The sequence below is a fragment of the Fringilla coelebs genome, assembly GCF_963513975.1.
Source record: "Fringilla coelebs genome assembly, chromosome: 22".
Classification (NCBI taxonomy): Eukaryota; Metazoa; Chordata; class Aves; order Passeriformes; family Fringillidae; genus Fringilla; species Fringilla coelebs.
The window spans coordinates 5,312,398-5,337,127 of NC_140048.1; the positions used below are offsets into that span (position 1 = coordinate 5,312,398).

The 24,730-nt window shown below is 44.7% G+C and overlaps 1 protein-coding gene and 1 long non-coding RNA gene across 2 annotated transcripts; both read left to right on the forward strand.

Moving 5' to 3' along the window:
• The first annotated feature begins 2,463 nt into the window (after positions 1 to 2,463).
• Positions 2,464 to 11,657, forward strand: AGTRAP (angiotensin II receptor associated protein). The gene is made up of 5 exons (XM_084220069.1): positions 2,464 to 2,524; positions 7,699 to 7,733; positions 7,950 to 8,061; positions 8,662 to 8,860; positions 10,889 to 11,657. The coding sequence occupies exons 1-5, from the start codon at positions 2,498 to 2,500 to the stop codon at positions 10,993 to 10,995; spliced, it is 480 nt and encodes a 159-aa protein (XP_084076195.1). The 5' UTR covers positions 2,464 to 2,497; the 3' UTR covers positions 10,996 to 11,657.
• Positions 11,658 to 23,320: 11,663 nt separating this feature from the next.
• On the forward strand, positions 23,321 to 24,587 carry LOC311162080. The gene is made up of 3 exons (XR_014616682.1): positions 23,321 to 23,388; positions 23,771 to 23,913; positions 24,427 to 24,587. It is a non-coding gene; the product is annotated as an uncharacterized lncRNA (long non-coding RNA).
• Positions 24,588 to 24,730: the final 143 nt, after the last annotated feature.

A 24,730-nucleotide genomic window follows, 5' to 3' on the forward strand; every position in this document is an offset into this window, starting at 1 on the left:
AAACCAAACAACCAACCACCTGTTGGATAAACAATCTCCAACGACATTCCAAAGCAGCAAAACACAGGAGAAGCAATCAGATCATTATTATTTAATTTTTCTCTGAGGCTTCTCAGCTTCTCAAGAGAGAATCCTGGGCAAAGGGGTTTTTCAGAAAATATGACAGTGACACTTGACATTATGAGAACCACAAGCATTGATCTCATTTGATACCACTACTTCTGAAGATGGAGACAGGACTTCCCTGTAATGTGTCCATGCAAGACACAATAATGGAAGTGAAGGCACAGCTCATGTGTCATGTGTCAATAGATGAGTTACATTTCAGTCTTTCATTTGAAAATGACATATTCAGAGATTCCTGAGGGGACTTTCACAGTCTTTTTTGGTTTTTTACTGTTGTTCTGAGCTATGCAGCCAGTCAGTTTTATTTTGATGCTTCCTAGCATTTTCTAGGTAATTTCATTTTGGCATTTAATGCTTTGCCTTGGGAAATCTTGAAGTGTGCTGCTGTAAGCAGTCAATAGCACTCAGGACACGGTCAAGGACAGGGTGGATAGCGCTGCATTTGTGGCTTGTTTGAGAATGTCTGACAAGTTCAGCACTGCACAATTCTCACTGCTTGAACTGGAAATGAGACTGAAGGATGACTCATACATTTCCACATCCAACTTCTGCAATGAACCTCTGACCCAGCTACTTTCTTAGAGGCCCCATCTTTTCTTTAAAAAGGAATAATGACAAGAAAGGAACTAACCTAGTAAGACATTGCAGCCTTACACTGCAGACAGCATACATTAAGCAAGGATGGGGAGGGTTTGAGAAATGTCATCCTGACCTCTGAATTCTGTTATTTCATTTGCTAGACCTGGGGAGAAGGCTGCTGGCATGAACTGGACAGGAAATGGTAAGGTATAGCTGAACTGTGTGGGGTTGAATTGGTCATTTACCAACTTCTCTAGCTCTAAAATGAAACCAGATTTCTTTCAGAATAAGAAATGAAGAACTTGTTGTTTGTAACAGGTTTTTAGGCAGAGGGTTCAGTCATCTAGTTCTAGGGAAAAATCCAGGGCCAAAGGAAGCAACGAAGGACCTGCCAGCCATCCTAGCTACCTGGCTCAACCCCTAAGACTGACCTTAACTTGACTTAGCTGTTGGGTGACATAGCTGAGCACAGTCAGCACTTTAAAATAACCTTTTTATTGGTGTCTATCAACAGTTTCTTTGTCAGTCCTTACTTTTTGGTCACACTGCTGATATATGCACAAAAACTCTTTTCCTGCAGAAAGCTGCTAAGTCCTTTGCACACATTAGCATACCCAGACACTGATTACAATCAAAGTATAATGTCCAACCTTGTCTCACTACATTGCATGTGCAAGCAGATGGAAGAGTTTGGCTGGGTTTTGGAGCCAACAAACTCATCTGTGCACACTTTGACTGGGTGTTTGCAGCCAAGAAACTGATATATGCATATTTTTAACTTAATGGTGGCTTTTGAAACAAAATCATAGTATTGTTAGGGTTGGAAGGGCCCTCTGGAGATCATCTAGTCCAGCTCCCTGCCACCCCCTCCCCCTGAAAGGCAGCGTGACCTGGAGCAGGTGACACAGGAACGTATCCAGCTGGGTTTGGAATGTCTCCAGGATGAGGCAATGTCTCCATGCCCTTCTCGGGAAGCGTGTCCCAGTGCTCTGCCACCCTCAATGTAAAGAAGTTCTTTCTCATGTTTAGCTGGAATTTCTGGTGTTTTAGTTTATGCCCACCATCCTGTGACTGGGTACCACTGAGAAGAGTCTGGCACCATGCTCGTGGCACCCACCTTCGAGGCATTAAGGAGATCAGAAGCCGTGCGGTTCACATCAGGCAGGCAGAGCAGCCGGGCTGCCTCCTCTGCTGGGACAGCTCTAACCAGCTGCCACTCAGTGAACTCCAACAAGGCCCCCCCCGCCCTGTCGCCACATTTCACAGGAAAAAGCAAGGCATAATTCTTCCCAAGAATATTTCTGGATTTCACGCTCTCTGAACCTCAGAGAAAGGAAAAACAATTCTCATCATTTGCTGTGTCTGTGTTTGTGCCACAGTAGAATGCAAGATGGAGATTGTTTCCCCAAAGTGACGGTGTTTTGTTTCCTTGGCCTGTCAGGGCCAGGTGTGTGTGTGTGTGTCGGGACTGTCGGGTGACAGTCACGAGATTCAGAGCAGTTCTGTGCAGAGCTGAGTGCTTGGCAGATTCAGTTTAGATGTAATGTATATAGTATAGAATAATATAGTATAATAAAGTCATTAATTAGCCTTCAGATAAGATGGAGTCAGGCGCATCATTCCCTCCCCTCGTCGAGGGTTCCACGCCTATTCCATACCCCAGCGCTTCCCCAGAACTGCCGGGCGCCGCCCGCCGTGGCCGGGCCGGGCGGGGCCGGGGGCGGTGTCCCGGCTCCCCCCGCCCCTCGCCGTCCCCTCGCCCGGCCCTGCCGGCGGTCCCGGGGCTGCTGCCATGGAGCTGCCGGCCGTCAGCCTCAAGGTAGGGGCTTCCCCTGCCCCGGGGCTCGGGAGCGGGGCCGGGGGAGCGGGAGGGCGGCTGGGGGCTGCTGCGGCGGGCTGAGCTGCCCCCGGGCGCTCGGATCGGCCCTCCCTGTACCCTTCTCCTCTGGCACGTTCTCCGGCCGTGTGCCTCCTCCACATCCTGGCTGAGGCCCTGCTCGGAGCTGCCGAGCCCTCTGAGGAGGAAAAACTGAAGTTTCTGCTTTTTCTTGTCACATGGGCAAAGGCTGCAGAAGTTCTGAACGCCATGAATCCGAGTCGGGGGGAGGTTTAGGTTGGCTGTCAGGGGAACGTTTTCCCCAGAGGGTGATCGGGCATTGAACAGGCTCCCCAGGGCAGTGGTCACAGCATCAAGCCCGAGTTCAAGGAGCATTTGGACAACCTTCTTAAGCACAGGCTGGAATTCTTAAATGTCCTGTACAGGGGCTGGAGTTGGTGATCCTGATGGGTCCCTTCCAACTCAGTGTATTCTATGATTCTTTGTTAAACCCACCAGGTGATGACTCCAAAGTTTGCCCCTACTTGAAGGATATTGCTAAAGTGGCCAAGGACTGGGCAGAGACAACAGCTGGCTATTAACTAGTGTCCATGGAGGTTTCTAGATCAGCTGACCAGAGCTAAGCCAAAATAAACACTGCACAAGATCCTGAGGAGACAAAGCTTTTGCTTGTCAGGCAAAGTATCTTAGAAAAATAAGCCCACTTACATGAGGCTTATCATCTGATACATAACTGCAATTGCTTCTCTGCTGGGTAGGGCAGGCTCCACTTGTGGACACTTTGGAAATTTCAGTGAATATCTGATAACCACAGAAAGGAGATATAAGAGACTTAACCAGTAATGTCACAATTTTCACTTTTGGAAGAAGTACTTCCTTGCTTCTGGCCAGTGGATGTTAAAATCACACTTTGTTTGCTTTTGATGTTGAAGTTTGATTCTGATGTCTTCTGTGCTACAGACATGTGACATTTTCCTCTCCTTTTTTTGTCTTTCACATTTTCAAAGCCCTGAGATTTCTAGGTGTTTGTGTCCTTTCCCAGTTTCACTATTTTGTGATTTCATTTAATACAGCATGGTTCAGGTTCTTTCTTTGGTTAAAGCTTTGCCCAGAGACTGAGAGCATCACAGATCACATCAGGGCTTTTTTTTGCTGATTTGTTAAACTCTGAGCCTTGGACCAGACTGCCTATGGGTTGGATGGGAGAAAAGTATTATCTCAGCTACCATTATTAATTCAGCTTTGTACAGGACAGCTTTCATGTGGCTGTGTTAAAGAAAGATTGGTGTTCATATAATGATGAATACCCCTCTTACTTGTTCACCAAGAAAAGCAACTTCCCTCATTAGAGGCAAGTAGGCAAATGGATTTTTCAAGGCCCAGCTTGTGGATTATATTACATACTGGAAACTAGCTGATACTTTGCTCTGACAAGTTTGGACTACTGTGTGATTCCAAGGGCACTAGGAAGATTAAAAGTTCTCGCCTTCTGCTTTGTTTTTTAACTTGGTTTGATTATTTTTTTTCCATGCTGAAACAACAGTGAAAACTAAGGACATTTAATCAAAAAGTTTGCCAACACAAAATACATGTTCTAGCATGGGAAATGGAGATAGGGGAGCTGAAAAACACTGACTTTTCAATGAATGAGTCACAAAGACAACAAAACTAAAATGTTACCTTTCTTCCTTGTTTCAGACAACCATTCCCAATCTCTTGCTAGATTAGTGTGAGTTTTTCCTGGGCAAGCTGTTTTCAGCATAAAAATTCCTTGTTGTCAAGTCTGCCACTTCTGCTCTGAGCTGCAAAGACAGGAATTGGGAGTTAATACTTGTACCTACAGTTCATTTTGTTCCTGAGTTAGGGCCTGACTTCCTGTAAAATACCACAAAAGTGGGGAAGATTCTTACTCAGAAGGGGCCTGGAAATATCTCACACTGCTACTATTCATTGGCATGATCTGCTTACTGGTTCTGTGAGATTATAAAGATGAGCCTTGTGATAGAAGTCGTTCCAAGAAAGCTGCATGACTGAGCTGTGTTTGTGCCAGAATGTAGCAGTATCTTAGCCTTGGGGTAGCTCTAAGCTACTTGCAGAGCTATAAAATTAAGGTAGCAGGCTTTGCCTGGAGTGGGTGGGGAACATGCTCATTGAACAGGATCCACTGGCTCAGTTCTAACAGCCATGCTCATGGGGGAAGCAGCACGGCCATACTTTTGCCATGACAGCTTGACACCTGTGATTACTGAAATAATCATGCAGAGCCTCAAAATACAACGTTTGACTTTGATCAAGCCTGGACAATGCCCTACAATTCATGTGCCTGGAAACACACATTTTGTGCTTAGGCATTTTTAAATGCTAAGTCACAGAATCAAGGAATAGTAGAGATGTCTGTATGCCATGTGATTAAACCTCCTACTCAAAGCAAGGCAAACGGCAAAGTTAGATCAAATAGCTCAACTCAAAAATCAGCTGAGTTTTAAAATAAGAACAGAGGCATGTCAGCCCCATTAGATAGCCTGTCCCACTGCTTTAGCACCCTCATTATTTTCACTCTGTTATAATAATGAGGAGCATCCTCACAGGTGGCCACTCAGATTCATATTTTGGTTTTGTGTGTTCTCAGGTGAATGTCACTCATAGAGTAGGTGAGCTCACTTGAAAATAGAAATTTAGATACAACAAGAAAATAATTGTAATTATTTTCATTTTTAACTTAGTCAAAATTCAGTCGTGTGCTAAGCTCTGTGCTAAAGCATGTTTAAAGGAGTTCCTATTCCAAAGAGTTTCCCATCTAATGAGACCCTGGCAGACCTGGGCTCTTTTTATGCTTGGCAATTAGTTCCATCGCATGCTGGGATTTGCAAAGGAGGTAGGAATTCTCCTTAGCTCTCCCCAGTTTCCAATGGGGTGCTTTTAATTACATAGCCATCCTTTTTCCCAGAAGAGATGGAGACAAAGGACCCACCTTTCTTATTTTCTGCTCTCACCACTGGTTCATCAATAACTTTGGAGTTATTTTCTCAAAAGAAGAAATGTATGTCTGTCTTAGCTACAGACTTAAGTCCTTGGATAGATGGAAACATTTTAAATTCTTATGCTGTCTTATCAGGAGACTCCCTGCAAATTAACTCATCTCACATAGTAACTTGTAGTTTTTCATTAACACTATATTTTCTGTGTTAAAGCAGCCAATTCCATAGTGTGCTGAAGAACTGTCAGCTAAATTGGACTAATAACTAAAAAGGGAATATCTTGGTTTTATTTCAGCAGTCATTCATAGTATCAGCCCTAGTTTACCTGACTTTATGCTAATTACTAAACATATTTCATAATTTAGTAACTGCAGTATTGATCTAGACAGCTTTAAAAAAACCCACCCTGCCTAATTATGTTAACTGGTGAGCCTTGAGGGGTCTTGAGGGTATGTAACATGCAATTAAATACTACCTAATTAAGAATTTTCCTGATGTTGTGATAGTCTCTTGAGTAAATGCTATTTGCACGTCTCTATTCTTATCCAGGAACATCTTGTATTTTACTGATTAGCAGTTTTTCCAGTGTGTCTGTAGTACAATTTGGGAGAAGGGGAAGCATGAGGGGTGGTGAAGCATTGTGTAAGCTTTCGTGAACAATTAAAGAAAATTAATTAGTAAAAATCTGTGTAAGTGGTGTTGGAAGTTACAGCAAAGTCTGGTGAGTGCTCAGCAGCTGTGACGGGGCAGTGCATGAAGGAAGAGCAGGAAGTCATTTGCATTGTAGTGTCCTGGCAGAGCAGTGTGAGCCACAGCAGCAGGGCCACCCCGTGCTTTCCTGACTGTGCTTCACTTCTGTCACAGCCTCACTCTCCTCTCCAGCAACTAGTTTTGTTTTAAGTTAGAGCATAGAGAGATGTTTTAAGTCAGGGAATCTAGCAGGGTGTCAGTAGATCTTAATTTTTTTGTGTGTCTTAATGCTTTAAAGCACCTATCTGCATACAGCTTTCCTGTGTCCACTGAGTAACTTAGGCTTTTGCTGTGTACTCATTTCCCAATTTTCTTTTTTTTTTCCTTTGGTGGGGGTGGGGGGAGTATGCTTCAGAGGGGTTTTGGTAATGTAGGTTTGGTTTTTTTAATACCAAGGTCAGCAGAAATGCCAATTTGAAGCATTTCTCACAGCTGGGAAAAAATGAAAGTGCACCTGTATCCCATGGATCCTCTGATATGTCCAGGCTTCAGCCTTTCTTTAGTGAGGCTGGAAGTAGAGCCTGTCTTCCATATTCTTGCTTTCACAAATGTTTAGAGAGCAAATACGAGTGATCTCCCTTTGTTGGAGTGACCAGCAGGCTATAGATGTAGAAAAAAGTGATACATTTTTGTTCCCATATGCTCTCTGAATAAAAATGTAGACTATGTTTCCTTGGTTACAAAAATGGCAAGTGGTGGTGAAGAGAATCCTTGTATCACTTATTACTGTACGATCCTTTCTTCTTGGATTTATCCCATTAAGCACAAGGACCAGGATCATTAAGGACACTTGCAAAGTACAGAATTTGTGACAGCATTATCTTACTGCTACTCAGGGCACTGTTGGCAATTGGACCTAGTGGCTTCACTGGGAGTGAAAAGAGCTGTGTGCTCTGGCAGGATCAGGTTCACAGAGTCCGGGAAGAAGCCTTCAGGTCTGTTAATACTGCAGTGATATTGGACCACTGCTCTGAACAGACTGGAAGGAGGTAAAAGAAGGATTTGCTGAGGACTGGAGGGAAATTCTGGGAGCTGTAGGCATGGCTATCTATGGGCTTTTTGGTGATGGGATGCCAGATTGGTCATGTATAAACTGTGCTAGCACAGCGTTCATCAGATTGCCTGGCTTTCTCTTCTGGAGTTCCAAAATTAATAACCCATTTAGCTGAATCAGATGTTGACAGAGATGACAAGAAGAGTGAATGACTACAGTGTAGCACCACAGGACATACTCAGCAACAGATGTGGAGGAAAATAGCTTTGTCTTCACTGTCCCAGTTGCTTCACCATCTTTCTGCACTGGTTCATGGGGCCAAGCCACTCTTCCACCCATCCCTTGGGAACAAGATGTTGCCATTTCATGTTGATCCTCCCAGAGTTCTCCCAACATGCTAACCTGTGTTCCTGTGTGTTGTTTTTTTTTCATAGGCTATCATTCTGGTACATTGGCTGCTCACAGTGTGGTGAGTGATTAGTGTCTGGCCTGGGGGAGAAGAGGGTATTCCTTCAAACTAGGAGTGGGATGTTCCCTGGGAATCAGCACTCCCTGTTTGTGCCTGTTTGCAAGAAAATCCTAAATCTAAGAGTGAGGTGTTTGCATGGGAACAGGGATGAAACCAAACTGTTGCAGGCTTATTGTGAATGTGAGCTGGATTTTTTTTTTTTGTCTCATTTGGCAGGGGATGCATGAATTACATGTTGCCACTCTCCTATGCCTGGGGAAATTTCAGTGTCCTTGCAGTGGGGATCTGGGCCATTGTGCAGCGAGATTCCCTTGATGCCATAACGATGGTGAGTGTTAGAGTACTGGTCTCCCCCAAGCTGCTCAGGAAGAGGGTGGAGGGCAAAGTCTTTGAGATAGTGATGATTTTCAGCTGTTCCCAATACAGAAGCTCCCTGTTTGGGTGGGTTTGGTTTTTTGGTTTTTTTTTTTTTAAGAGACCATATAAATCTATGAACTCTGTAAACAATGGTGAAAAGCATTCACTATCAATTATTTTTCTTCTCAGAGATGAGACATACTTGATTCTTCCTTTTTTTTTACAACCTGCTCTTGTGACTTGTAATGCCAGATGAGGACTCAAAGTGTTTAATATGCTTCAGTTGAAGTGGCTCTGTAAAACCCTTTTCTAAATGTTTAATAGATTGGCAAACCAAAATAAACAATTCTAGAATATATTATGAGAAGATATCAGACAGGAAAAGGCATGAAATACAAGATCATTCATCTAGGAGTATCTGTCTGCCTGGGGCAGTACCAAGAGTGCTGTGTTATACTGGGGTGAAAGATGATTGTGCAACACAGATCTTGCAGGAAACAGATACTGGCTGTTACTCTCAGTGGTTAAACCCTTGTTCTGCTCATGTCCCATTCTCTGTCCTTGTTTCCAGTTCTTGACTGGCCTGCTGCTCACAGTCCTCACAGACATCATTCACATCTCTATCTTCTACCCTTCCCACAACCTCCTCAGTGATGCGAAGCGTTTCAGTATAGGCATGGCCATCTTCAGCCTCCTCCTCAAACCCCTGTCCTGCTACTTGGTGTATCGGATGTATCGGGAGCGTGGAGGAGAGTACACCTTGAACATAGGTAGGATGCTTTTTCTGCTTCCATCTCAGTGTGGCCACCTCCTCAGGACTGCCTTGCACTTTGGACCCTTCAGCCTGGGCTCTGTGCAACTGGATTCTGCCCTCCATTCCAGGCAGACCGGCTGCTCGCTCTGTCTTGCTCATGTTTGTTATCCCATTTTGTTGTTCTGGTGTGTCTTTGGCCTTAAATTTATATTCTTCCTCTCTCTCCTTGCAGAACTGAAGTTTTTGACTTTTTGACACCTCAACACCATTTTGCCCACAATGGTATTGAGAGGCTTTTCCTCTCTTTCTCCTGCTGCATTTATTGGAAACTTTTGGGTGTCCTTTCTTTGTCAATCCTTTTTTTTCCTTCTGGGGGAAAGTAGAGGCAGTATTTCCTCTGGCTGGATTATGAACAAGAGGGAAATAAAGCTGGATTTCTAACTCCATGTGGGCCTCACACGTCCTATTTACCTTGATTGCTTTGGACTTTGTTCCTCACATGGAAAATGGGACTAATGTTTACTGATGGGAGTTAGCTTGGAGACATTTAATTTTTCCCCTGGTTGTATTTGAAAATGATAATGTGGAAGATTTGCCAGAGACGATGGGCTGTGGATAGATGTTCTGGGTCTTGGTCAGCTTTACTAGCTCATGCCTGGACAGCTGCCAGGGATTGTTGTTTGAATTCATGCTGGCAAAACCTGCAGCCTGTCACAGTTCTGCTTGTTATCCTGAGAAGGCTGTGCAGCACAAAAGATGGTGTACCTGCATTACAGTGCCTGAAAGCTGTCTCTTATTCTGCTTGGGTGGTAGCAAAGATCGCACTCCTGTGCAAAGAGGTGGAAACCTGCAGGGGAGGAGAGGCCATGGAAAGAAACCATGGCTTAGGGCACTGTGTGGTATTTGCACCTCTCTGCTAGTAGAGTGTGGATGTCATCTCTGCCAGCTACTTGTGAAAATCCAGATGGATATCTCTTATGCCTCCTGGGTCAGGAGGCATGTGAGTCACCTGCAGTGCCTTTTTTGTGTCAGTTTTTATTAGCTGCTCACTCTGCTTGTCATTGGGATTCAATATAGAAAGTATTGGTACCATTGAGGAGTTCATCTCTTTGCTTGGAATTTGGCAGCGCTTCTTTTCAACCACACTATGCCAAACTGAGAGTCTCCTCTCAGGCACAGGTGGGAATTAAGACACTTTGTAGTTTCATATCCTCTCCTGAACTGTCTTTCTTAAAAGATTTTCACTACTGTGTGTTGCTTTTTGATGAATGTGCTTGACAAATTTTCTCTTATTTTCCTGCTATCTGGCATTTTCTTTTGAACCCACCAGTGCTGAAATTTTCCTGGCCTTTTCTGTCTTGTTTTCCTTCTACACTAAGTCCCTCTTTGTTGCCTGGGAGCATCCTTGCTGCTTAGAACAAATCCCTCATAGTCTGATGGCTGTCTGTGATTCAGGTTGCCTTCTCCCCATGGCTAAAGCCTGGACCATAGACAAAGAGGTGTCCATGGATATTCTCTGCTTCCTCTTTCCCTGCTCATGCCCTGGACAATAACATGATTTTGCACAGACAAATTGTTCATGGTGCAGTTAGGAGCACCGTTGGACTCAGATTTGGTACCACACTCGAGGCATAGCTGCATTGTTGGGAAGAGTGGTTCATGGATGTATCATTCCTTTAAATCTATGCTGTCAGCTAGCCACAGTTCCTGCAGCTTCTGGCTCTGTTTGTTCATTTTTCCCTGAGTTCTCATACACTTCATCTTGCTGAAATACAGTTACAGGAACCCCTGTTGTGCTGCTATGGGGTATTGTGGGTTTTGCTTTCCACACAGCCATGTGGCTGCTAAGAGAGCTGTTCTCAAAGAAAGAACAGCCATGTTGGAAGGATGACTTTTCTTACCTCCTGGTTAGTGAGGATCACAGACCACAGGTGCTGGGGGAGCTGGTAAAATGTGTGCTCCTGTGCTGTTAGTTTCTTCTAGAGCATTCAGTTCTTGTGCTTTTGCCTTTGTGCCGAGCTTGTTCTCTTCCATCTCCATTCAGGTGTCACCAGTGCAGGCCGGGACAGCAGCACCTATGAGCCCATTGATCAGCCAGATGCTCCTCCACAGTGGCCTTCCTCAAGCAAGGCAGCCCAGCCACCATACTGAGGCACCCTGCAGCCAGCACAGATACCACCCTTGCCCAGCCAAGCCTGCCACTCTTCCCACTGAGCAGCACCTGCTACTGGGAAAATAAAAGAAGATCTGATATTTCTTTTGCCTACCTGAAGGTTAGGCAGATGGGTTCTGCAGTAAGTCCAGAAGATCTTGGAGGTGTCACCTTAAGCACTGTGTAATCCCAGTCCTCTCCTTTCTTCCCTCCCTCTAAATCCCTCCTCTGTACGTGTGACTGGATGCACCTTCTGCAGTCTTCCAGTCTTCCATTGTGCTTCCTCTTCTTTATAAGAGAACCACTCAAAGTACTCCTGGACAAGCAGTCTTTAAAAGGCTTATGGACTGCCCTAAAGCAATACAGTATAGCCTGATTTTATGCAGCTTTATTTCCAGGAAACACCTGGGAGTTCCCAAGAGCTGTTTTTGATGGCATTATTTAACTCCTTGTGCTCCCAGTATCTGCTATTGGGTTTTATTAACTGATGCTTTTATGCAAATTGAATGTCCTTCAGGATACTTAAGATGACTGTTGAATGTAGATTACGGATCTTTTGTGCCTTGAAATATCCTTTTGCCTTCATATGCTTGTCTTAACAGAACTTGAAATGTTACATTTTTCTAAGAAAACTATAAAATGAACACAGTTTTTCTGTGTTAGAAAAAGTTACACTGGTTGCTTATGTCTCATTTGAAAATGTAGCTTTTCCTGAGGGCTTGGGACTGTAGCCAGGCAGTCTGGGAGGGTCGTTATGGGGGAAGATCTACAGGGCTTTGATGGCTTTTAGCCTAAGCTTCACTCTGAGGAGTAGAAGATACTGCATATAATTTTGTGGGTGAGAAGATGGGCTAGTAAAATGGGGATTGAGGAATGATGGACTTCTTTACGCTTTAGATGTGAGTTCCATTGGGTGTGGCAAATTATAGACTGTTATTATGCATGATAAATCTGTCCTGCTGTGGCTTTCAGGTAAGATTATAAAAAAAAGAAAACCAAACAAACAAAACCCCAGAAGCACGCAAACAACCACATTTCAACAGGATTCATTTACAGAAGAAAATGAGTATGTTACCTTTGGCAGAATTCTAGTGCTAGGAAGACAGGTATTTTTCTGAACCAAGTTCATTGTCAAAGTTTATATCTGTTATTTTACAACTGCATTTCTGCTGTGTTGATTCTTCAGCAACCAAGACCCCTGTTGACTTTGCTCTAACCTCCAGAAACATGCCATTTGTATTTTTAAAACCAAGCAGTTTTCTCCCAACTTCAATCACTTCAAACGTAAGCAGATGCTTCTGCTCCTCTGCTGCACAAGCACGGCATTGAACCTGAGTTCAGTGTACCTGAACCAAGCACATGGTAAATGCCATACAAGTGTTGTACGTTGTTTTTACAGGCTTTACATATAATAGGGAACAAGACTACATTGTTTTTACAGGCTTTACATATAATAGGGAACAAGACTACATTGTTTTTACAGGCTTTACATATAAGGGCACAAGACTAGGAATTGGTCTGTTCACGTGATTAGATGGCAAAGAAGGGAAGAGTAAGCAGAAGTTGCTGGGGCTTGTGGAGTTCCAGAGCCTTTATGTGAATGGGTTTTTTCAGCTTTTTAGAACTGTACAGTGACAGCACAGAGCCCTGAATAAGACATTTAAATGCTCAGGGTTTTTTTTTACTTAAATCCATGGACCAAAGACTGAAAATCATGCTTTTAATGCTGTGAGGTTTGGATGTTGACACAGTCAGTTATATCTAGGGAGGCCTTCCCAGATGTTTTACATTGTAAATACCCATATAACTGACCTACCATGCGTTTTTCTGTGGAAAATTGGTATATTTAGGAGCTCCAAGAATGTAGCACTAGTAACACTGATCTTGAAGTGCCTCAAGGATAACTATTTTGGGCAGTAAATCAGAGGTGATGATGAAACCAGACCCCTCTCCCGGCTGAGGAGGAAGAGTGTGTCTGGTTCAGGAGGGCGTGAGGGGACTCACGGGGCTGCTGTGCCGGAGCACGGCCTTGCTGCCTTCACGCTGGGCCTCTCGTGGGGTCTCAGTGAGCTCTCCTCACCCACACAGCTGCGATGCTCCATTCGGCTGGTTTTGCTTTGTTTTTTTAAATCCTCGGCTCCCGCTGTGCCCGCCGGTTTGGTGGTGAGCAGCTCCCAGCATTCAGCCTAACCCGCCCAGGGCAGGTGCCTCCCTCAGCGCCGCGGTTCGGGTTCCGCTTGGGGAGGAGGACGGGGCGGCTGTCCTGAGGCACTGCCCGGGACAGGCACGGCTCTGAGCCCCCCTCTCCATGGCTTTAATTAGCCATGGCCCAGAGCGGCTTTCCCCGGCCATCTGTAGCCCCGGTCACCGACCTAATCAGGGGGGATAAGCTGCTTATGGAGCCGCAGCTGGAGCGGGCGCTGAGGGGGCCGAGGGTGGCTGTGGCCGCGAAGGAGGTGCCGCCTCAGCCGCTCGGTGCGGTCGGTCCCCGGGGCCCAGCACCGCAGCCGGTGCCTCTCGGAGTGGGTAAGTGGAGCCATCGGGGTTGCTGAGCGGAGCCTCGGCCGTGGGTGAGGAGATCCTCGTTCCCTCTGCTGCGTGCTGGGCGCTCGGATGGCAGCGCTGCGGAGGGGAGAGCACCTGGCTGTGCCTGTTGATCTCACGGGCATCGTGCGACGGCAGCCATGGGTGGTTTGGTTTGTAACAATGAGCATTGTTTAGAAAAAACCTGCTTTCTAAGGCAGCTCGAGTGTGATCTCGGAGTCATCACTGCCACTATTTGGAATGTGAAATGGATCAGTCTTGATCCGCAGGCATCGGGAATAAGCGCTGTGTGTGCAGCTGAAATGTGTTTATTATGGGTCTGGCGTTGTTATCGTATTGCTGAAATGGTAGTTGCTTGAAAGAGCTTGATTTACTTTTCATTAACTGTGCTATTTATTTCTTTATACATATAACAACAGAAATAACTTGATCATCTCCATTTTTATTTGCTTAATTGAATTTGTTTCAGGTTTTAATGTGTTAGTGTGTTGCTGCAAAGTGTGTATACAGTAAGCATGCATTAAATGTTTTAGTTAGAATAATAAAAACCAATATAAAATCCATTGGTCATGGATTTTGCAGTTCATAAAATGTGCAGTTTGCCTTGAGTATCTTTTGGCCTCAGAAGAAGTTTTAAAAAAGATCTTTGTAAGATCTTGGGTGACTGAGATTAACCCTACTGCTTAAAAGTTGTTACGTTAAAGATCTGTGTAGCAATTTCAGAAGGCAGACAAACGTGATTTTGGATACCATTTCTTCCAGATTTCAATGACACTGAAATTAGGAATGAGTGAGATGAAGGACACCATCTGAAATAACCACGGTGATGTGTTGAGAACCTGGTACCTAGCACAAAGAATTGAAATGGAGAGCTAAAAAAATCACAAGTTATCAAGAAAATAGATTATTATCAAGAAAATAGATGATGTCCAGATTCTTGAGCATAAGGTACTCCAGAGCCAGGTTTTGGGTGTTCACAGAGCAAAATAACACTGAAAAACGTGGTGGGTTCATGTCCTTTTGCTATTTAAATCCTTTGTAACACCCTTTTGTGATACATCGCTTGTCGATTGGATATTTCTGGGATGCAAGGAGTGCTTCCATGGAACACCAGTCCACTGCATTTTGTGGTTATACTTCATGCAGTGATAGGCACCCTAAGGAAGGCAGCTGTGCTTTGTCTGTTCACTCTGTAGTTGCCAACTTCAACTGGTCTGGAAGAAATAATGGGATCTTTCCGTTCATGGCACCCTCGGTGATGTATGAAAGGCAGTAACAGCAGTTCCCAGGGATAATTGCAGCACGGCCTGACTGTCTCCTGCTGCTTTAGAAACTGTGTTTGCTCCCCAGATTGTGGTGATTACTGAAAGAGTTTGCATGTGAGAGGGAAAAATGAGCTGTTACAAACAGGAACTACTGAGCCTCAAATGTTCTCTTAGAAGAGAATGAGATAAACACAGCTTAGAAACAGTGCAATTTGGCAGGAGGCTTTCTGGGATTAGAGTGTGTTTGAAAAAGACAAAGGGCATTGATTTCGTTGCTGTCTCTTCTCAGATTGACTAGGGGGCTTTAAGATGATAGAGATGTGTGTGTCTCTGTGCAATACCATTTTCATTTTTAAAAGAGAGGTGGAAAAGAATGGTGGTTAGAATGACAGTGATTGACAACCTGCTTTTAAAATCTGAGGGAATGGAACCACAGTCCTCTCAAATTGCACTTGCCTGTTAGCAGCAACTTAAGAATCCATTTTCAGCATGAATGTTATATGTATAACCATCAGACTTAGTGGCTAGACTGCACAGTAGGTCTCCCAGCTGTGCTGTAAATCTTCTAGATTAGGGGACAGTGTGGATTTTATGAATATGTAAACATGGTTTCATCCTTTAGTGAAGACAAAAAGAAATAAGTCTCTGTAGCCTTGAACTTGGGATAATTCAGCCTTGCTAGCAACAGACTCCTTCTGAGGCTGCTGGTGTATAATGCTGGAAGTCTTTGTTTTCCAGGTTTTTTGTGGAGAACTGAAATCTGTCCTTTTCATTCATTCCTGCTCTGCCAGATATGACTGTCTGCTGAAAAACAGGACGACAGTAGTGTCCATAACACTTTCAGGACTGAGGCTGATGGATCAGAAACAAGAAATTCACAAGGAAAGTACCCAAAGGCTTTGGCAAACTAGGCAAGATGAGATAGGAAATACTCACATTCCTTTGTTTATATTTCTTCTTGTTTTTCTTCAGAGCAAAGAAACATTCAGAAGAACCTGAATTTCAATCTGTATTTGGGCACTAGAAGTCGAGTAGACATTTCTCATTCCTGGCCTGAGGCTGCAGCATTCAGTGTAAGCCCAGAGACAGCAGCACAGGGCTCGCTGTGTACCACACCTCTGTCAGATGGGAAGGGATCCCAGTCTGAAGACAGACTAATCTCTCCTGCCCTTCTCAGCCCTTCCTGGACACTGCCAGCCAGTTCTCCAGTTCCTGCTTGCTGCAGCAGAATAATCTGTGCTCCAGGCTGCAGCAGCACAGCTGTAAATGTGTAGTTCATAGAGTCCCCATCTTGCTTTGTCAGTCCTCCCTGCTGTGTATCTCCCCCAGAGGCACTTTCACCTTGAGGCTTGTGTTTTGGAAGGGAGAAGGAGTGAGAGCATTGACTTTCCTCAACAACACCATCAGGAAGCCAAGACAGCTGGTAGCTGCTCCATACCCATTGTTCACCATCACTATTCAGAAAGAAGGAACAAGAATTGTGACTATCTGGTGGAAAGCCAACAGCATCAGCCTTCTGCTGCTTCTTGTATGAATCCTGTGAGCCCTTTACTGGACAATGCATGTTTGTCATCTCATGCTGCAGATTCCCCTCTTAGGCATGAATTAGTGTTGGGTACTTCTTTAAGGAGCTCGAGTGAAAGTGTGAACACTTGTCACAGTTCAGCCCTGACCCTGGGGAATCTTGATCCATCTAATCTGGAGTCTTTTCAGTCTCTTTTGCAATCCTCACAGATTTCTGCTAGCTTGTACTGTTCAGTCCAGAGGCTTGAGCAAGAAAGTGCTTTGATGGGGATACGGGGTTCCCTCCCTCTGGAGTCTGAGTCTTCTCCAGTCATTGGCCATTCATGCTTTGCTCCTGATGATTTAGGTCCCAGTATCCTGACCATGGGAGAACAGCTAGCTGCAGTAAAAACCAGTGCTGCTCAGGCAAGATTGAAATGGAATGTCCCATTTGCTAAAGATTGGAGCCTTAGTGCAGTGGCAAGAGATTTCAGTCCTGCTGAACCTCTCTCTGGCTCTTACAGATACAGATACATTGGCTCTAACACATGGAGAACCAAAATTTCAGGTGGCATCCAACCACAAACCCTTGCTTCTGGAGTGGGCTCGGGCAGGCTAGTGAGTACAGAAACAGATTCCTCCTTCAGTTGCTCCCCTTTCTTCAGATGCCGGTCCCTGGTAAAGCCGTCTCTGGAAACTGGTAGTCTTTATGTTCACAGGAAAAGTAATTCTCCTGGAAAGGTTGTTAAAGGAGAACAGGCATCTAGTGGGGGGTCTCCATGGGCTGAGTCTTGGAAGAAAAACCTTTCAGCCAGTCTGGATCCAGAGGGTCTGCAGGTGTTACTGGAGACAGATCTGGGGGGGCCTCAGAGGAATGTTTATGTAGCCATGAGTGGGACTCCTACAGAAGTCTGTGTGAGCATCACTTCTCATCCTGGAGATAAAGAGTTTAGACTAGGCCAGCAGCTTAGTGTTAAATCTGTAGAAGTCAACAACTCTCATGTTAAGTGCAGCAAAGAATCAGAAGAGGTATGTCACTCCAGATCAGGAGCAGCCAGAAGAACAGCTGCTGTGGGCAACAGCCAGTCCAATCCTTTGGGTACACCAGTTGAAGAAGGTTTTAATGAACAATCTGATGTAGATTGTGTGAACATGAGCAGAGAAGGAAGGAGAAACAAATACTCCTACCAAAGCAGCCGGTGGAATTTGGAAGCTGATGGCAATCTTGAGCAGTCTGAAGAATGTTCTGTAGAAAGGAATGCCAAAGAACTATGGTGCTGTGAAGAAGGGAACCAGACACAGAAAACTGTGCCCAGAGAGGTGAGGGTGTGGTCACTGTGAAGCATCTCTGTTCACAGGTATTACTTGTGCTTGTTTCTGCCACTTGCTAGAGGTGCAGAGTTGAGGTACAAGTGATGGGGATGCTTGTCCTATAGTTTTTTCTTGTCACTGAATAGCCAGAATCTCATCTCTTACAGTCCTTCTTCATCCCAGCATATGCATCTTTCCATCTCATGTGTTTCTTCCTAAAGACCAGCTTGTCAACTTGGTTGTTTTGGCAATGTAAACACCTGTTTATATTCTCTGATCTGCATGCCAAGGGAAGGCATTAAACTGGATTGTGCTCTGTACATTGTTGCAGGGCCCTGAGATTTCAGGCTTTTTGTGCCTTTTTATATCTGAAGTATATAAGAATATTCACAGAGCAGTGGTGTGGGAGCAGTGTCCAAGGCATCCCACATAATACGTGATCTTGAGGCAGTCCTGCTCTGGTCTCCATCCAAAATGATGTGTGCCACAAAGACAAATTCTTCAGTGGAGTGGAGCAGTGTGAATAATTGTGAATTACTGTCTCTTGTCCGTTTGCAGATCTCAGAGAACAGCTTCTGGTCATTGAAGGTGAATGAGCAAAGGTAAAAAGACTGTTTAAGTATGAGTGTGCTGGTAGTTAACCAAGGAGCACTTCTGGAAAGTGGCTAAGGAGCCATGTCCCTAGGAACATTTAGGTTTAGGACTTAGCCTACATTAATCTGCTGTGATTGGCTGAGGGGCTGCATCCACTTCTTTTCTAAGGGTTGTCATTTAGAATGGAGCATGACCTGAAATATAATTTCTGTATCTTTTCAATGCTATCTTTTAAATTCAGCCTTGGTTGTTGCTAGAAATGAAGAAGTGTTGGAATCATCAGTGCTACTCTTCAATGCAGCAAATTCTGATGTGCTCACTGCACAGTTAGAGAAGATCAAGAGCTAGGCTTATCCATGAGATGGAATTCAAATTTGTGGATAAGACATGAATGAGGCTTACCCGTTTAGCAACAGTGATTCCTTCATTTGGTGTGAGATTGCATGTTTTCCATTCTTTTGAGAGAATGATTTGAAATAACTTCTTTACAACTTGATGGCTGAACTCTGATTGCCACCTCCTGGCTGGTTTAACTTTCCTTTCTGTTAACAGGAACTCACCTCTGTCTTTTCATTTTTAAGTTTCTGCCACTTGTGTGACAAACAAATCCTAGCAAGGTGTTTCCAAACCTGGAGGAGACGTCTCCTTTGGAAGAGGGCAGCCACGCAGCTTTACAGACACCAGCTGCTTCAGAAGGGCTTTGGTGCTCTGCAGCGGGTTGTGCACCAAAGGAGGACACAATTGGAGGTGGCCCAGCAGAGACATGCTTCAACTCTGCTAGCTGCCAGCTTCCAGAGGGTGAGCACTGGCTGGGGACAGTGGTGCCATGAACTTTCTGCTGTGCTGTCAGAGAAGGCACAAATCCTGTTTGGATAGGGAGGAGGAAGGGGTACCCTGTGTGAAATTCTGTGTTGTAGACCCTGGTACCAATACTCTGTCTGCAGTTTGTTCTGATCATGTGGTTTCTCCTTCAGTGGAAGGAAGCTATGGCAAAACAGAGCCAGAAGAAAGCTCTGCAGCCTGAGCCTTACTCCTACACCCAGCGTTCATCAGCGGGGATTTTTGGAGTAGGAAGATTAGCCACTATGACAACCTCAGCTCAGCATCAGCTTGCAACAGGATACTCAAAGGAAGTGGAGCAGGCTCATAGGTAAGCAGAGAGTATTCTCTTTCTGTTATCTTGGACAAAGGAAGGGTTACAAACACAGGGCAATTTCTTTCTCAAATGATGGCAGACTTGTTTCCGTGTCCTTGGATGTATTGCTGTGGATAAACACTGCAAGAATTAGCAGTTTAATGTTAAGAACCAAACAGTCCTATTTCAGAGCTTCTGTGCACCAGTGTTTGCAGTCTGAGTGTCTGAAAGAAATACTCCTGTACTAATTCTTTGGTTCAGCTATCACCTGAATATGTGATACAGAGGTAAGTGAGTTTGGAGTGAGGCAATACTACAGTCTCTAGCAGTAGTTTGGCAGTAGAGGTGTCAAAATAAAAGCCTTTTGTTGAGGCTTCTAATTCTGAAGACAAAAGAACAATTTAAGACAAAAAGAGAGAGAAAAGCCCTGGATTCTGTTCTGTGAATGCCTCTTTGGACAGCTGGATATTAAGGCCTGTTTGTGGTTCTTTCAGGATGGAGGGAGAGCTGTGGACACAGCTTCGTCATAGGCAGAGAGGAGATGAGTTCTGCTGGGGAGTTGAAGCGATCAGAGACATGAGGCGGCTGGCTGGTGAGCACACATTCCACAGCCTTGGAACAGCTTGGAGCTGTTCACTGTTTCACCAGTTTCTGTGCTTTGTGTCCAGTTGTTGCTTTGAGCTCTTTCAGAATGTGATCCTGCAAATACATTGTATTTGTGGGGTTCCCAGACAATGAAGGAATGATGAATCTGACTCCATGCTCTTAGAAGGCTAATTTATTATTTCATTATACTATATTATATTAAAGAATACTATACTAAAGAATACAGAAAGGATACAGACAGAAGGTTAAAAAATAATAATGAAAACTTGTGACTCTCTCCAGAGTCCCGACACAGCTTGGCCCTGATTGGCCATTAAGTCAAAACAATTCACAGCAGAAACCAATGAAACAATCACCTGTGGGTAAACAATGTCCAAACACATTCCACATGAGCAAAACACAGGAGAAGCAAATCAGATAATTATTGTTTTCATTTTTCTCTGAGGCTTCTCAGCTTCCCACGAGAAAAATCCTGGGCAAGGGGATTTTTTAGAAAATATAATGGTGACAAAAGTAGCTGGACCAGTATGTGTGATGGTGGAGGATGGCCACTCACCATGTCATACAAGTTTTGCCTCATTCCTTGTGTGAGTTCAGCTGCAGCATGTGTTGCTCCAGCAATGTGAGCTGCCTTCCTTAAGTGTCCTTCCTCTGGCAGCTTGGATTTAAGCCAGGGAATGTTTGCTGTGTGACACAAAGTTGTTTGAAGTTCTGCTATTTCTCTTCCTGTCAATCTCTTCCTGCCCTGTGACACAGCAGCTTTCAGACTGTGGCGCCTGCAGAAGGAGCTGCTGAGCAAAGAGGAAGCCAGGCTTTTGGAAGCCTGTGCTCTGCTGGAAAAGAAGAAGCTACGAAACATTTTCTGGATGTGGTATTCCCAAAGCTTGGAAATGAAAAAGAGTCTAACACTGACAACTCAAATCCAAAGAAACTTGGTCTCCCGGTGAGTTGGTGAGATCTGGTTTTCATGTGAAAAATCTGTTCTCTGTGGAAGTCCATGGAATAACAGAGCCAACCCAGACAGTAATAATTGTTCCATCTTAAAGCCATCTATCCTTTTGTTTTAGGAGTTAATAAAGATGAAGGTAGGGGTAGGAACATAAAAAGGAACTGCTGTGGCCAGAGATGTTATGACTTGCCTCCTGTGCCCTGCCAAAACTTTTTTGTCCTGACTTTTGGTGTTCTGAAAGACCAAACCCCAGAGCAACCACGGTGCTGCTGTGCTCTAAGCATGACAGTGCCTTTTTACTGAAATAAACAAGTAGAAGCTCAGGGGACAGCTTGTGTCTGTCTTTCCTGAACTAAACCTAGTCTCAGGAATACACATAAGCTTGTATAAGTGTTTTTCAACATTTTCCTTTGGTATTCTCAGGTGCTTCAGTACATGGAAGGAGACTGTTGAGCAGAAGGCACTTGACAGGTGCAACCTGGCCCATCTCAGAGCAGTATCACTGAGGAAGCACTTCCAGCAGTGGGTTGAGATGCTGCAGGTCAGAGGAGGTGATAAGCAGGCACTGGTGAACCTCTTCCTCCTACGATGGAGGCAGCATTATGGTGAGCAGTTTGGGGTCTGTGCAGAATCTGAGCTTTAGAGGTGCTCAGGCTCCTTCCTCCTCTTGTACACTAAAAGAGCCTGAAAACAGAGGGGCTCAGGTGATACAGGGTATGAACAAACCACAGTGGGCAGAGGACTGGTTCTGGGTGTGTCAATGAAGCTACAGGGAGGTTTGTTGCTCTGCATCATAAACCAAACATAAACTCTTAAACCTTGCTGAAAAGGAGCAATGTGAGGGTTGGGCTGGGCTGAGTTGAAATGCCTTGAGACAATCTCTTGTTCCTTTATGTAACTGGTTAAGGAGCAGTTATGAGCTCCGTAGCTGACAAGGCTGTGACAAAGAGGCATCAAGGTCAGACATCATGGACTGGAGAGAGACAGTTTCTGGAGAAAACACTCTATTCTTTTGATGACTTCTGCCAAAAACTGAAGCTGCAGAGAGTATATCTGCTGTGGAAGACAAGGCTGTGTGAGCATCACAAGGCTGAGTGAGTGCAGAAGAGCCAGGCCCTGGAGCCCTGCCCCCATTAGTAGCGTCCACTTGATATTCTGTACCTTTTGCTAGAGGCCCTTTTATTGTCTATTGTCCATCATGTCTGTGCTAGTCACCCCCTCTGGTGTTCTTCTTTCACTTTACTGTCTCAGTATCTTCTGTCTCAGTTCTTTCTCTCAGACTTTGGAGCAGTGTAAACTCAGAAAAACTCTGAAATTATGGCACCAAAAGTATCTCATGCTGAAGACAATTGAACAAAGTTCTAAGCACTTGGATAGAGCTGTCTATGAGGAACCTCTTGCCATGATGTTTTCTGAGGACCTCTCAACATCATCTGGCTTTGACAGCAGTGCACCAGCTACTCTGACCTCTCAAAGCTCATTGGAAAAGGTGAGAAGGTCTTGGTACACCTAGACTGCTCTGAGGTGTTAAATTGCTGGGATTTTTCAGGGGAAAATTTCTCCTTCAACATGATATTGTCATCAGCAAACTGTGCCTAAAATTTAGTGCTGAATCTGTGGGGTCTTCAAGCTGAAATGAAATCTAAAGGTGTAAAGTCAATGCTGTCTGTGCCTTTTCTGGTTCATCAGTTAGAGATGTGGGAAGCTGAGCTAGTGAGTTTCCCTTGTACAGTTGCTTCTGCTTGTGGCTGCAAGGTGGAAGGGATGAGATATAAAGAGCTTCCTCACTGAGGCAGTGCATATGCTCATTTCCCCTTTTCTCAATATAGAAATACATGTATTTCTGGATTCAGTATGGAAATTATTAGTATAGAAATAACTTTCCCATCACTTACATGTTTGCTCTCTGAAGGTGTCATGGCTAACCTGCAATTCCTTTGGATGCATTTTGGATTTGCTTGAATCCTTGATAAAAAAAGGAGTAAATGGCATGGTCAGAGCTGTTAGCTGGGTTCTTCCACTGTGAGGACACTCACCTCACAGCATGTCCCTTCATACCTGCAGGAATGCAGTCTTAGTGACAGCAGCCAGCATGGCTTCTCCTCCCCTCTGACTGCTGAGGATGTCACACATATGTCATGTCACAGTTCTTTCCTTCAACTCCACCAGTGCACAGAGCTGCCAGCTGAGCTGTGCTTGCAGAGCTCCTTCCCTGGATCTGGGTGAGTTGGAGACTGGTTTTTTGGGATGCTGGTAGGAGTGACCCCTTGTTTGAAGTGGCTGAATTCCTTCTTTCTGGATAATCCCTCATGTCATGTCACACCATCCTTCCAGGGGACTTTATCTTCTTCTTTCTTTCCTTCCTCACCCAACACTTTTGTCTTGCAGAAGAAATTGGTTTGTGGGAAATCAGTTCCAGTCTTCAGTGCTGCAGAGCCCAGATAATAATTCCCAGCCTCTCACCAGTTACTCTGCATGGGAAGAGGTAAGGCTAGAAAGTGTTGTGTAAAATGTAAATATACAAGTGTTTTCTGCCTATTCAAATTTAGCAAAGACCTTTGAGTTTCAATATCAGCATATGGAAGGTCTCAGTGCTATTTTGTTCTCACTCAAACAGAAGATTTGGGAGATCGAGGCTATTCCCAGGGTAACTCTTCCCTGTCAGCTGAGTGGAAGTAGGGCAGGTGTCAAGGATTTAAAAAGGATGTGTTAGACCCTCATGTCTGGCTGTTCATGTGGGGTGGATGGGTTAGAGATGGAGCTGGGCAGTCACAGAAGTGACAGTGGCAAGCAGAGACAGCTGAGCTGTGTGGAGTAACTGATAGAGCAGCAGTTCAAGGCCTTTTTTTTGCCTTTCTGGATTACAGGGCTGCAGTTCTGACAAGGAGGTGAAGAGCTGCTGGCAGCAAGCAGAGCAATACTGCCTGCAGAGGTGCTTCATTGTCTGGTCAGCTCGAACTCAACACCAAGTGAAGGCCCAGCAGCACTGCAGGCGCGTTCGGCTGTCTCGGTAGGGATCATGCTTTCCAGAAGTTTCCTAAAGCTCTCTGTTTTGAAAGCTTTACACTTGCTTTAATTAAAAAAAGGAAAAAATTATTCCTCTAGCTATTTAATTTTGTCTTCAGTGGGAGTTTTGCAGCCCATTATTTTGGGGTTTTTCCAGCTTCAAAATTACTATGTAGGATCACAGTGATTTCAGATTTGATGGAATGCCTCACAAATTAAAACAAGCCCAGCTCTGCTGATAACAAGTCCTGGTAACTTCCTGTCCACTGAACTGGCCTTGCTCTCTACTGATTCCAAAGCTGAAGAGCACAACAGGCTTGGCACAGAAAAACCTTGCTCTGAACAGCTTGTCCTGTCCATCATTTCTCCTGGTGTTTAATGGGGAAAGGATGTTAACAGATCAGATGTGTTTCCAAAGCTCTCCTTGTGTATGTTTGTTGTTAAATTTTCCATTACAAAGATGTGTATCTCTGTGAGTTATTCCTACAGTCAGTGCAGCAACCTTTGTCCTTCTCAGAGCCTTTCTCAGCTGGCACCACTGGGTCATGGAAAATAAGAACCAAAAAGCAGCAGAAGCCCTAAAACATGGAGTTCATTGTGTCCAGATGGCTTTCAGCCTGTGGAAAAGGAGGCTGGCCCAGAAAGTGGAAGCTGACCGGAGATTCAGGTGTCACGTTCACCAAATGACTGCTGATGCTCTGTGGCATTGGCATTCCTGCTGGCAAAGTGAGTTACCCCATCCCACTGCCTCACTTGTCTCTGTAGAAGAGAGCAGCTCTGGGAATAGTTGGGATGGAGAAAGTCACACTTTTGGCTGTAAT